Genomic DNA, 14,090 nt, shown 5'->3' on the forward strand with positions numbered 1-14,090 from the left:
AAAAAATATATTTAACAAACAAGTAAATTGTGTTTTATTACATTTACAGTGATGTTATGTTATTTTACATTTGACGTGTCAGATCACAGTCTACTTATGTAAATGTAATTGTAGAGGCTAAGCCTACGCTTGAAGCCACTGAGGTGGTCGTTAACGGGGGTGACGCGATGTCACTGGTATGCATGAATTAAGTTCACAGTCCAATAACTCCAGCAGTATGTATCTTGTCCTTTTTGGTCTTTATTCTGTATCGACTTAGCATAACAGCGCAACGGTCACAAACTGTTTGCCTTCTCAATGACACACCTGACGCCGATTACGTGCGTCTACCTTAAATACCTTTACATTACATAATCAAAACAGAAAAAGGTGACCTCTAGTGACCACATAAGGTATTAACCCAAGAATGGCTCCTACAGTAATGATATTCTAGAAAAACAGTACACAACTGTAAAATACACAGTAAAATAATTTGACATTACTATTTTTTGGAACAGTGTAATACAGTTACCGTGGCACAGAGCAGCTGTACCTGTATTAGTGCATTATACCTGCATCCTTTCTTCATGTTATGTACAAACCCCTCGTAAAAATAATTTCAGTACATTCTATTTATCAAGATGAGCAATAACATAAAAAAATCACAGAATCACTTTTTGGCTGGTATTTCTGAAGAGACTGACCCTATATACCCTATGAATGTGCTGTGTGGTACTAAGGCTCAAAAATGTCTTCTGGCACTTTTCTTTATGTTTTTGTTAAAGGTGCTGTGACAATAGATATATGACTTTACATGCTACTTGCCCTTTTAACACAATGAATCATGTCACCACATCCGGTTGATTTTTAGTCATAAAGCCACAGACAGCAGAGCTTTTCTACCAGCAGCCGGGGGTGGCTGTAGCTCAGCTAGTAGAGGTCACCTAATGATCCCCGGCTCCTCCAGTCTGCATATCAAGTATCCATAGGCAAGATGTTAACTCCTGCTAACTAACCAGTTGCTCTCTGATGCATCCATCAGTGTGAATGTAGTTAGAGTGCTTGTGAGAATAGGTGAATGTTGTATGGAGTCCTTTGAGCACTCTGGGAGAGTACGCTATAAGAATCAGTGTATTTACAACTTAAAATGTGATGTTCAGTACCAGAATGGTGTTTTTTTACTTGCAAAAATGGAGGAATACAAGTGAAGTTTTATTAGAGTTTGGACATATTTTCTACAAAGTATTTGTGAACACCAAAAACAATCAGCAGGCGATGGATGTATTTAAAAGGACAGACAGGAAGTGGACTAGATCAGCTCCTTCTTAGACAGGGACTTTATCTTGGATACAATTAAAAAAGTTAAATAAATACAGTGCTAACTGAAGAAAATGGATGGCTTATTGTAGTTTTAGTTTAAGCTTTCTCATTATTACAAGAGAAGAATGCATATTTAGGGAACTGTGTACAACTGGTTCATTGTCAAGCCAGCATTCAGTTTTGCTAGAATGGCAGGACAGATCTGAGCAGCACAAACGAAACTTTTTGCAGCACAAACCAGCACAAATGTTTGACATCAACTTTTTAAAATTTGACACTCAAGTTTGCCAGTGTCATGAAATGAGGTGAGCGAGTTTCTGCTAACTACTGTGGGCCTATAGTAAATATTTGAATACTGCATTAAGCTCGCTTTGTACAGAAAGATCTTTTAGTAACAGACTCGTGAGTAGAACATAAAATGCCCACAGACTGTCCGAACCATACTATGCACAATCACAAGGTAAGGCAAACAAGTGAAACATATATCTGGTCTACTACATTAAGGTGAAAGATTCTGGAACTCGCTCATTTCTAAACCCTGGTTATTGTCACGGTTCTGGGTCTGGGGACGCAGGGTTTGTGTTTCCTGGTTTTTGAATATTCTTTGATTTAGTGTTATTCATGTAATAGTCTTTGTATTTCTTGTTTCTTAGTTATTTTCTGTGTTTTTTAGGATTTAGGTTGTGTTTCTATGCCTTTGCTGTATTCCACATTTCATATCTAGTCACCCTTTTCTCTATGTTCATGCAGCTCCTCTGTCCAGACTATGTTCCCTCCTTCTCCCTAGTCAGTCATATCTCCTGGTCTCAGTGTCAAATCCACGTCATACGTTCACACCGATCATGCTATGACAGTGTGAACGGCACAAATCCGATATTTTCAAATCCGATCTGGGTCACTTATGTGGTACTGAATCCGATACATATCCGATGTTTCAGAAAGCGACTGCTGTTTGAATGGTCAAGTCGCATTAAATCCGTCTTTTACGTCACTGACACAAGACAGACGTCAATTATCAGCGCCGGAGAAGCGCCCGATAAGACATCGTGAATGCTTCCTGGCCATCCGGTGAAACTGCTGGGAAGACAACGTTGGAGAAACATGAACATTTTATTTGAACTGTATAATCTGCAGATTCTGACAGAAATCTGCAACTATCCTTTGAAGCACCGCTCCTCTAAAACAGCAATAAGGATAATTATTAGGTTATTTACATTATTATGGAAATAACAAAATTGGGAAACGTGAAGTCCGAAGTCTTTATATTAAGGGCCATCAGTCAAACAATACTGTTTGCTCTGGGTCTAAACAGAGCGCGTTGTGTGTGACGTCTTCTTTTGCGCATGCGGCCGCTTTGAGCGTTCACACTAGAGTGCTTTTGCTGTCGCATTTTATTTGTAGTGTGAACGAGCAGACAGAAACATCGGATTTGATCAAAAAATCGGAATTGAGCATCAAGACCTGCAGAGTGAACGTAGCCTTAGTCTGTGTCTCATGTTTCCTGGATTATTTTGATAGGTCCTTGTGTAGTGCTTAGTGTGTTTAGGTTTGCTTCCTCCCTGTCTCGTTATGTTTGAGTACTCCCAGCTGTGCTGTCCTCCCGTGTCTCATTCCCTCATTATCCCTTTGTGTATTTAAGCCATTTGTCTTCCTCTGTTTGCTGCTGGATTATCTGCGTATCTCCCCTTGTGTTTCTATGTCTCGTGTTTCCCATTCTCCAGGTTTCCATGTCTCAGGTGCTCAGGTCTTTAGTTTCTTTGTACTTGTTTTTAAGGTTTCTCCCAGTTTAGGTTTCGCTAGTTTAGTCATTGTCACATTTGGCTTTGTTTGAATTCTGCTCCGCCATAACAAAGGCTCACTTTCAGTTCAAGTTCTGTTCCATCTCCAATGCTTGCATTTGGGTCCTCTCACTCATAAGGAATACCGTCGTGGTCATAAAGATTGTAGCTAGCCGGCTACAAAGCCTGGTTTCCGGCTTCCTCTTTGTAGTGGACTTTCTCCGACCTTTGATTACGTTTCTCCTGAGCCTGGAAATTTAAAGTCTGTGTTTTCAGAAACAGAATCATCTGCTCTAAGGACTTAAAGAACTGTGTTACTCCCACTCTTCCCTGGTCTGGAATAATAATTCCAAAGATTGTTTATTCTGAGACTGCGTGACTGTGAAATTGGGCTCCTCAGAAACTGAAACTCCCCCCAGAGGCTGAGCCTGTGACCTCAGCTGGCTCTGCACTCCTGGAGGCAGTGCAGCCTTCTTCTCCTCCTCCGTCAGCTGGGAGCTAGGCGAGTTCATCCAGCCAGCCATCCCGATCAGATTGCATGGGCTGCGCAGCCCCAGCTGCTGCATCCTGAGCCAGCTGTGTGCCCTGCACAGCTCCAGATAGCTCTGCTTCAGCCAGAGGTTTCTGCACCTGCTGGCCCTGTTTCGCCTCAGCCGAGCCCCTGCAGCCTCCTGTTTCAGCTGGAGGCTCACGTGAGCCCGCTCAGCCATTGCCTGCCTCAAGTCGCACCATACAGTTTATACCACAACAATAAAATGTATTATTATGACTATCTTCTTCAGTCCTGCTGTCTCCCTGCCGGATCTTCTCCTCTTCTCCTCGTCTGACCTCACCTCGTATCTGCTCCTCTTCCTGGAATAACAGAAGACGCCTCCCTGACTAGCCTTGATTATTAATATTATGCTACTGATTCTATTTATTATTTAAGTTTGGGAAATTCTGTTCGGACACCCTCAGCCCAGTATGATGTGTAAGCGTGTTGCAAAAACCCTCTGCACTCTACATGTTAATCAAGATAATTCAATTCAGTCGAAGCGCTGAGCTCTAATATTGGGAGGCCCAAATAAAAGCTAAATCAAAACATGAGATTGTTTCTTTTTTGTAGGTACGACATGGATGCAGGAGATGCTCCCTCTCATCATCAGCGGAGGGGATCCGGCCTCCGTTGAGACTCTCCACAACTGGGACCGTGTTCCATGGCTGGAGGAGAATCGAGCCCTCACCCTCAACCTTGAAAAGAGGCCGTCTCCACGCATGTTTACAACTCACTTCCACTACAGCATGATGCCGCCATCCTTCTTTGAAGTTAAACCAAAGGTAGGTCTGCCACATAGTTTGGTTCGTGGGTCATTAAAGCTGTTGATTTAAATGTGAAAGGGGATGTTTTATGGGTCTCTTTAATTCCTGCTATAGAGTAGCAGCTTCTCCTCCTTAATAACAAATAATTGGCATAGATATGCTGGGATTCATCCAGGCATAATCTAAATTGAGTGGTTTAAAACATGAATGTAGCACAGGCAGCCAACATAAGAATACTTGTAAAAGACATGTAGCCAACAGCCCCTAATATTAGCCTGATAAAACACTGAGTAAACAACTTGTCGGAGAAAAATGTGAAAGTCTTTGTCAGGTTTCCTCCGCACAGAGAACTGATGTGGAAAGAAAATGAAGTAACTGAAAGAACATTACAACACAATTTAAAAGACACAACAACAAGAACAGAGGATTTGTCATTACTCACCACTGACAGCTTCTTATGAGACCTCAGGCTATTAGTTAGTAGTTCCTATAAGAAATACAGGGTTTGTATTCTGCTGTGCCTGTGTCCAAGTGTCTGGCATGGCAAAGTAAGCAACCATACAAAAAAAATCACCAGTGAGAAGGTCTGTGGTGTGCATTGCTTTGTCTGTGTAATACATACAGGGAGTGCAGAATTATTAGGCAAATGAGTATTTTGTCCACATCATCCTCTTCATGCATGTTGTCTTACTCCAAGCTGTATAGGCTCGAAAGCCTACTACCAATTAAGCATATTAGGTGATGTGCATCTCTGTAATGAGAAGGGGTGTGGTCTAATGACATCAACACCCTATATCAGGTGTGCATAATTATTAGGCAACGTCCTTTCCTTTGGCAAAATGGGTCAAAAGAAGGACTTGACAGGCTCAGAAAAGTCAAAAATAGTGAGATATCTTGCAGAGGGATGCAGCAGTCTCAAAATTGCAAAGCTTCTGAAGCGTGATCATCGAACAATCAAGCGTTTCATTCAAAATAGTCAACAGGGTCGCAAGAAGCGTGTGGAAAAACCAAGGCGCAAAATAACTGCCCATGAACTGAGAAAAGTCAAGCGTGTGGAAAAACCAAGGCGCAAAATACAGTGGGGCAAAAAAGTATTTAGTCAGCCACCGATTGTGCAAGTTCCCCCACCTAAAATGATGACAGAGGTCAGTAATTTGCACCAGAGGTACACTTCAACTGTGAGAGACAGAATGTGAAAAAAAATCCATGAATCCACATGGTAGGATTTGTAAAGAATTTATTGTAAATTAGGGTGGAAAATAAGTATTTGGTCACCTCAAACAAGGAAAATCTCTGGCTCTCACAGACCTGTAACGTCTTCTGTAAGAAGCTTTTCTGTCCCCCACTCGTTACCTGTATGAATGGCACCTGTTTGAACTCATCATCTGTATAAAAGACACCTGTCCACAGCCTCAAACAGTCAGACTCCAAACTCCGCCATGGCCAAGACCAAAGAGCTTTCGAAGGACACCAGGAAAAGTATTGTAGACCTGCACCAGACTGGGAAGAGTGAATCTACAATAGGCAAGCAGCTTGGTGTGAAAAAATCAACTGTGGGAGCAATCATCAGAAAATGGAAGACATACAAGACCACTGATAATCTCCCTCGATCTGGGGCTCCACGCAAGATCTCATCCCGTGGGGTCAAAATGATCATGAGAACGGTGAGCAAAGATCCCAGAACCACACGGGGGGACCTGGTGAATGACCTGCAGAGAGCTGGGACCAAAGTAACAAAGGTCACCATCAGTAACACACTACAACGGCAGGGAATCAAATCCCGCAGTGCCAGACGTGTTCCGCTGCTGAAGCCAGTGCATGTCCAGGCCCGTCTGAAGTTTGCCAGAGAGCACATGGATGATACAGCAGAGGATTGGGAGAATGTCATGTGGTCAGATGAAACCAAAGTAGAACTTTTTGGTATAAACTCAACTCGTCGTGTTTGGAGGAAGAAGAATACTGAGTTGCATCCCAAGAACACCATACCTACTGTGAAGCATGGGGGTGGAAACATCATGCTATGGGGCTGTTTTTCTGCCAAGGGGACAGGACGACTGATCCGTGTTAAGGACAGAATGAATGGGGCCATGTATCGTGAGATTTTGAGCCAAAACCTCCTTCCATCAGTGAGAACTTTGAAGATGAAACGAGGCTGGGTCTTCCAACATGACAATGATCCAAAACACACCGCCCGGGCAACAAAGGAGTGGCTCCGTAAGAAGCATTTGAAAGTCCTGGAGTGGCCTAGCCAGTCTCCAGACCTCAACCCCATAGAAAATCTGTGGCGGGAGTTGAAAGTCCGTGTTGCTCGGCGACAGCCCCAAAACATCACTGCTCTCGAGAAGATCTGCATGGAGGAATGGGCCAAAATACCAGCTACTGTGTGTGCAAACCTGGTAAAGACCTATAGTAAACGTTTGACCTCTGTTATTGCCAACAAAGGTTATGTTACAAAGTATTGAGTTGTATTTTTGTTATTGACCAAATACTTATTTTCCACCCTGATTTACGAATAAATTCTTTACAAATCCTACCATGTGGATTCATGGATTTTTTTTTTCACATTCTGTCTCTCACAGTTGAAGTGTACCTCTGGTGCAAATTACTGACCTCTGTCATCATTTTAGTGGGGGAACTTGCACAATCGGTGGCTGACTAAATACTTTTTTGCCCCACTGTAACTGCCATGAACTGAGAAAAGTCAAGCGTGCAGCTGCCAAGATGCCACTTGCCACCAGTTTGGCCATATTTCAGAGCTGCAACATCACTGGAGTGCCCAAAAGCACAAGGTGTGCAATACTCAGAGACATGGCCAAGGTAAGAAAGGCTGAAAGACGACCACCACTGAACAAGACACACAAGCTGAAACGTCAAGACTGGGCCAAGAAATATCTCAAGACTGGTTTTTCTAAGGTTTTATGGACTGATGAAATGAGAGTGAGTCTTGATGGGCCAGATGGATGGGCCCGTGGCTGGATTGGTAAAGGGCAGAGAGCTCCAGTCCGACTCAGACGCCAGCAAGGTGGAGGTGGAGTACTGGTTTGGGCTGGTATCATCAAAGATGAGCTTGTGGGGCCTTTTCGGGTTGAGGATGGAGTCAAGCTCAACTCCCAGTCCTACTGCCAGTTTCTGGAAGACACCTTCTTCAAGCAGTGGTACAGGAAGAAGTCTGCATCCTTCAAGAAAAACATGATTTTCATGCAGGACAATGCTCCATCACACGCGTCCAAGTACTCCACAGCGTGGCTGGCAAGAAAGGGTATAAAAGAAGAAAAACTAATGACATGGCCTCCTTGTTCACCTGATCTGAACCCCATTGAGAACCTGTGGTCCATCATCAAATGTGAGATTTACAAGGAGGGAAAACAGTACACCTCTCTGAACAGTGTCTGGGAGGCTGTGGTTGCTGCTGCACGCAATGTTGATGGTGAACAGATCAAAACACTGACAGAATCCATGGATGGCAGGCTTTTGAGTGTCCTTGCAAAGAAAGGTGGCTATATTGGTCGCTGATTTGTTTTTGTTTTGTTTTTGAATGTCAGAAATGTATATTTGTGAATGTGGAGATGTTATATTGGTTTCACTGGTAAAAATAAATAATTGAAATGGGTATATATTTGTTTTTTGTTAAGTTGCCTAATAATTTGCACAGTAATAGTCACCTGCACACACAGATATCCCCCTAAAATAGCTAAAACTAAAAACAAACTAAAAACTACTTCCAAAACATTCAGCTTTGATATTAATGAGTTTTTTTGGGTTCATTGAGAACATGGTTGTTGTTCAATAATAACATTATTCCTCAAAAATACAACTTGCCTAATAATTCTGCACTCCCTGTACATTGTAGTTTTATTTGGTCATAAAGCTACAAACTTAAATGTTGAATGTTTAAAGTGAAGTAATGATTTGTCATTACTCCAGGTCATCTATGTCATGAGGAACCCCAAAGATGTGTTTACGTCTGCTTTTCACTATTTCGGGTCAACTTCGTTCCTGGTGAAACCAGGCCCACAGAGCGAGTTCCTCCAGAAGTTCCTAGATGGAGAAGGTTGTTCTTTTTTTTTTTTTTACTCTGTATTAGAACAGCAGGTGACATTTAGCCTTTTATTCAATTGTATTTTACAACTGGTAACAAGAGGAATAAGGATTGATGAAGTTGAACCATTAATGCAGAGACGTTTGCTATTGTATTCATAATAACTCAAAGGGAATCTTTTCTTTTAGTTATATTTGGTTCCTGGTTTGACCATGTGAAGGGTTGGCTCAATGCTAAAGATAAGGAGTCCATCATGTACATCTCCTATGAAGAACTTTTAAAGGTGAGAACAACTGCAAATGCTTTCCAAATAATTTAAACACGAAAAAAAGAGTCAAACACTGAGATTCGTGGTAAGAACATGAGCTGAACGGTGTTTGTCTGCACGGTGCAGGACCTGAAGGACTCTGTGACCAGAATCGCTCAGTTCATGGAGAAATCTCTGGATACTGAAGTAACAGAGAAGATAGCAGACCGATGCTTGTTCAAGAACATGAAGAAAAACAGCATGTCGAACTACTCGGCTGTTCCTAAAGAAATCATGGACCAGAGCAAGTCTGAATTCCTCAGGAAAGGTGTGTTTTTGTAATACTACTGAGAATGGTTACCGCACCCAACCCCTCTCCCCCCGTCAAACCCCCCCGAAGTATGTTGGTTTTGAAGCTGTACTGTATGGTGAAATAGCATGAGTTATATCTCTTATCCACCCCCCTATAACTTCGACTGGCATGTCTAAACAGGACTCTGGGAGGAGGTGAATGTGGATGTAGGTTTTAAAATGAAAGTATGCGGGCAGGAAAATGTTGGAGTACCTTGGATTATTGGTAAATTTTTTTGTCCTTGTGTTCCTCCTTTGCATCACCGACCCAGCGCTCTTTTATCAGACTTTTAAAGGTTCTAATTGGTGCAGAAAAAGTTTTGACTCTGTGTTTGCACCTGGATGTGCTACCTAGGTTTAAGAAATGAACCAAGAACTTTCTAAATGATCACCTGAGATAGGGTTTGGATTTTTAGTTTATAAGCCTGGTAATAATACGTAAGGAACTGAGAAAAACTGTAACAGAATTTTACATTTACAACCTAAAATAGACACAACAGTTCCTTCAATTTAGGTTTAATTCTTCTCTGTGTGTTGTGTTTCAGGAATTGCTGGAGACTGGAAGAATCAGCTAACAGAGGCAGAAGCAGAATGCTTTGATGCTGTTTACAAAGACAAAATGAAAGATGTCAAATATAAATTTGTTTGGGATTAAAAGACTAAATGAAAGTCATTTCATCATAGAATTAGAGAAACAAAGTAGAGCATTAAATGGTTTGTTGATATGTATTCATGACGTAATTTCGTAGTTATCAACATAAAACTGGTAACAGCATTCTGATTGGTGCAAAACTAAAATCAGCTCTGTTTAAGTGAAACCCTGGTGGAGTGAGGGGGTTGTCAGGGTCGATGTCAGTGATGATGTTGAAAGAGTCCGCGAAATAATTTTCCACTAGGCTAGAGAACTGTGAAACTTAAAATATCCAATGTCACTGAACGAGAGTGACAATAGGACCAGTAACATGTATTTGTTTATTCTATGCCATTTTGTTTTCTGCTTCCAAACTTTCAAATGATGTACTTTTAACTCAATACCATTTATATTAACTCTTAAGTTGCTTATTCTGCAGATTTTAAAGCATAAAATGTGATAAAAAGCTATATTGTTACAGATAAAGCTACCCCCTGATGCACAAGTAATTAAAAGCATGTGATATAAACATTCAAAAATTATGATCTAGTAATATAGTGCATATATTCTGCATAATTAAAGTATATTCTAATGCTCAAACATTTGTTCCATTACTTAAGTAGATTTATGCCTTTATTCAATATGAAACAGTTTTTACATTTGGGTGCAATGCCACTTTACATATAATACTTTTGCATCCGCACACAGATCTGCACAAGTATGCAAGTTTTCCTGTGCTGTGTGTTTTTCTGGTCAAATGCTCTGAAGTGTCGCAAGGAGTTATGCTACCCTCTGTAGCTCAGATCGTACATCTTGTCTGTTAAAGTGGTCACTGTGCCAGATTAAAGCCCTAAAATCTTGCCTAAGTCATGTTTGTTAAATGTTACTACATGTACAATATTGTTAGAAAGAATGTACAAGCTAGCAGTGTATAGGACATCAATGATAACGTGGTGTAAATCATAATTGAGTTCAATGCAATGTTACATCACCAGTCATCTGAAGGCTGTTACGTCCCCTGGCTAGTCTAGGGGGTTGAAGGGACGAACATAAAGGTGGATAGAGAAGGAGGAGCCAAGATGGTAATTTTAGAAGGTTTATTTAATACTGGTGATGGGATCAGACTGAGGTATAACGTCAGGGAGAGCCAAGGCCAACATAACAAACAAAACATCCCTGATGTAGAAATAAAAGAAACTTACCTAACTCCAAAGAAACAAAATATACAACCTATAACCATAACCTACCTAACAACACATAAACAGGAGAAAACAGGTTGTCAAAACAAAAGGCAGCTCTCCCCTACAAGCCGTCTGAACATGAAAACAACAATGCTCATACAAGATCCAAAGGCATGCAAGCCTGCACAGGTATGGCAACCAAAATAGCCAGAGGGCACAGAAGCACAGCTCCACAGACCTTAAATAGTGCTCTGCTGATTACCAATTAGCCGGACTCTGCGCAGCATCCAATCAGGACAGAGGAAGTGGAGCCTGGACAAAAGAAAGGGTTAGTAGGGAGAAGAGACATCCTCCTGGGGGATGTAACAAGGCACTTTAGATTATAAGGTAAAGATCATTCAGTATAAGACAGAAAACAGCAACAATCAGACTATCCCTTATGAAAAAGCCCTTGGAGAGAGTGGGAAGGAAGAACTATTTAAGCATGAGAATACATCTTGCAGAACCGGACTCAGTCTTCTGCCATGACGGGCTGTGAAGTGACCATAAAGACACAGAGTAAAACAAAATGTATGAGAAGATAAAACCAGTGACGGTTAATGGTGTCATACTGATTATCATGTTTGCTTTCACAGCAGTGGGATTGCTCAGCCTCACAGAAAAGAAGGTACTGTCAAGAAAGAATTAGCAGACCCAAAATGATCTGCTTCTTTAGCTTGCTATTTAACCTTCAGTAGCAAGCTGCAAACCTTAACTAAGCAATCATTATGAAGTCATTTTGGCTCATAAACATATAAATGGTTTAGACAGGGTTTTTTTGTGTGTGGTTCTGAACAGACAGCCTTTGAAAGGTCATGCTGTAAAAGCTGGCTGTAACTGAATGCAAGATTGTTCCATAATTGTTTGTACAGGGAGTGCAGAATTATTAGATTCTTAATTATTATTAGATTAAAATTCTTTCTTTGTCAGAACGTGAACTCTTTGCTCTTTCACGTGGGTGCGTAGGGAAAGAATTTACTTAAACTAATCATAAGTAACGATTATGGAATGCCTCTTTCCCCCCATAGTTTCCACCGCTTTTCTTTTCTTGTTTCAAATGTAACAGATTGCAATCTTTGTAAATATGTAACTATTTAATGACTTAATTTTTTGTATTTCCGTTTACTGACGCTTTCAAAATCTTTCCTCTGCTCCACTTAAAGTCAGAGGAAAACTACTGTGCTTTGTCCTGCAGTACACAGTCCTTTTGCTATTTTGCAAAGAACAGTTGTCCAATTAGCGCCTCATTCTATGTCACACCAGTTTTTACAGTGTAATGTCCCTGATGACACATTCTGCTTGCGTTTCAGGGTGACACTGATGTGGTTTCCATTTCCCAAAAATGCAGTGAGTGTTGTCAGAAGTGTAAAAGGCTCAAAGTGTTTGATTTGTTTCAATTTAACATTTTAAAACATTAGCGATTTCTTGGTGCCGCATTGTAAAAGACGTTTTCCACTGTTAAGACTTTGTATTAGCCAACAGTACACAAACTTAGTTAAAGTTAGAGCAACTTTTCTTTTAATTTATTGTATAATAATACAATTATAAGCAATTCATATATTTTTCATTCGTTTCCCCCCCCAAAAAATTGGCATTCGGTTGTGGAAATACTTCAGCATTCTTGAGTTGCGTAAAATTGAGCCAGAGATCATTGTAGGACTGAGCAGAAGATCAGCTGTGCCATCCCTTTATGATTTCAGTATTTTACCGAATAATTGTCCAAACAACGAAAGGGTCACAAATTAGGGCACAAACAGATTTTATTTAATTAAAAAAATGAGGGAAGTCAGATCCCTCTTCTGTGGAACCAGGTCCCACTTTTGGTTCAGGAGACAGGCACCCTCTCATCTTCAAAAAAAGGCTTAAAACTTTCCTTTTTGCTAAAGCATATATTTAGGGCTGGATCTGGTGACCCTGAAGCTCCCCCTGCTGGGGACATCAAGAAGCACTGTGTGTTAGAGCAGTCTGTGTTTAATCATTAGTTATTATTCATCTCTGGCTCGCTTCCACTCTGTCTTTTATCCTATTTTTTATCCTAATTATATTACGGCTGCCCCTCCCTGAGTGTCCCAGAGGGTTTTTTCTGTTAAAGGGGAGTTTTTCCTACCCATCACTGCCAAGGGCTTGCTCATGAGGTGCTGTTTGATTGTTGGAGTTTGTTATTGTCTATTATTGAACAGTGTTAAACTTGCAGTAAAAGTTGCCTTGAGGGAACTATTGTTGCTGTTTGCTGCTATATAAATTGAACTGAAACTGAATTTGTCCAGAGTCTGTTGCTATCTGGGCAACTAATCTCACAACTGTCTGCGTCTGATCTGTTTCTCCAGATGTTTATCTTCAGTTGTTGTGACCTACACTTGGCCCTGTCAGCGGCACAGCTCAATAATTAGATTTAAAAACTAAATGCAAAATTAGTGCATCTAATGGAAATTCACATTACAAAACATTTTAGATTACATTATATAACATTATGCCACACTTGTATTTTGCCTGTAACAAAATAACAAGCCGATTAAAACGACTCTCCTATTTTTTCTCTCCTGTTTTGTGAGTTAAATATCATGGTCAGCACAGACACAAGCATACAATTCCTCCATCCACTGGAAACGGGGTCTCACAGTTGCTGATCTCAGAGTTAATCAACTCAAGAGTTTACTTTTAAACTCAAAGTTTCTTGTACATGCTTCCAGGAATAGAGGACTCAAGTGCACAAGAGTGAAAGTTTAACACGTTTATTGAAGTCACAGAGTCAGACGTGGTTGAACTGGTTGAGGCACCAAACGACATTCCTACAGTAAGTGCAACGATCTTTTGACTACCAAGAGGCTTGAGTAGCAGGTGACACACCTGCATGCCAAGCTGAGACATGTTAAGCCTTTAAGAAAGTTTGTTTGACGTCTATCAGGCTGTTGTCATCGGCATTTTTAAATATTCAACCAAAGAAATGGAAAAGCCTAAGTTCAACTTTACACTTTTTGTTTGTTTGTTGTTGTTTGTATGTGTTTCTGAACTCATAAACAACTGTTTTTGTTTTGTTTTTTATGACATACTTGTTCTTCACAGACACCCACTATAAATAGATGATTTATAGAATAGGATACTGGGGATTACACAAAATATAAAGCGTGTATTCATCAATCTCACACTGAAAAGGGAGTGTTAAAGGGGGAAAGGGGGAGGAAACGGGATCTTAAACAGCTTGTTTCAGACACTGGATCAGCAGTTA

The 14,090-nt window shown here is 40.7% G+C and overlaps 1 protein-coding gene across 2 annotated transcripts in view; it reads left to right on the forward strand.

Moving 5' to 3' along the window:
* Window positions 1-10,510, forward strand: part of LOC102299970 (sulfotransferase 2B1) — a 12,598-nt gene extending 2,088 nt beyond the window's left edge. For both annotated transcript variants that reach the window (XM_005923782.2, XM_014334037.2), the window contains exons 2-6: window positions 4,183-4,394; window positions 8,301-8,427; window positions 8,604-8,698; window positions 8,810-8,990; window positions 9,559-10,510. In XM_005923782.2, coding sequence (XP_005923844.1) covers window positions 4,183-4,394; window positions 8,301-8,427; window positions 8,604-8,698; window positions 8,810-8,990; window positions 9,559-9,668 — 725 coding nt within the window. In that variant the 3' untranslated portion in view covers window positions 9,669-10,510. The remainder of the gene's footprint in view (window positions 1-4,182; window positions 4,395-8,300; window positions 8,428-8,603; window positions 8,699-8,809; window positions 8,991-9,558) is intronic.
* Window positions 10,511-14,090: the final 3,580 nt, after the last annotated feature.

The sequence above is a fragment of the Haplochromis burtoni genome, unplaced genomic scaffold (genome assembly GCF_018398535.1).
Source record: "Haplochromis burtoni strain Fernald_Lab_line unplaced genomic scaffold, NCSU_Asbu1 Contig_71, whole genome shotgun sequence".
NCBI classification, from domain to species: domain Eukaryota; kingdom Metazoa; phylum Chordata; class Actinopteri; order Cichliformes; family Cichlidae; genus Haplochromis; species Haplochromis burtoni.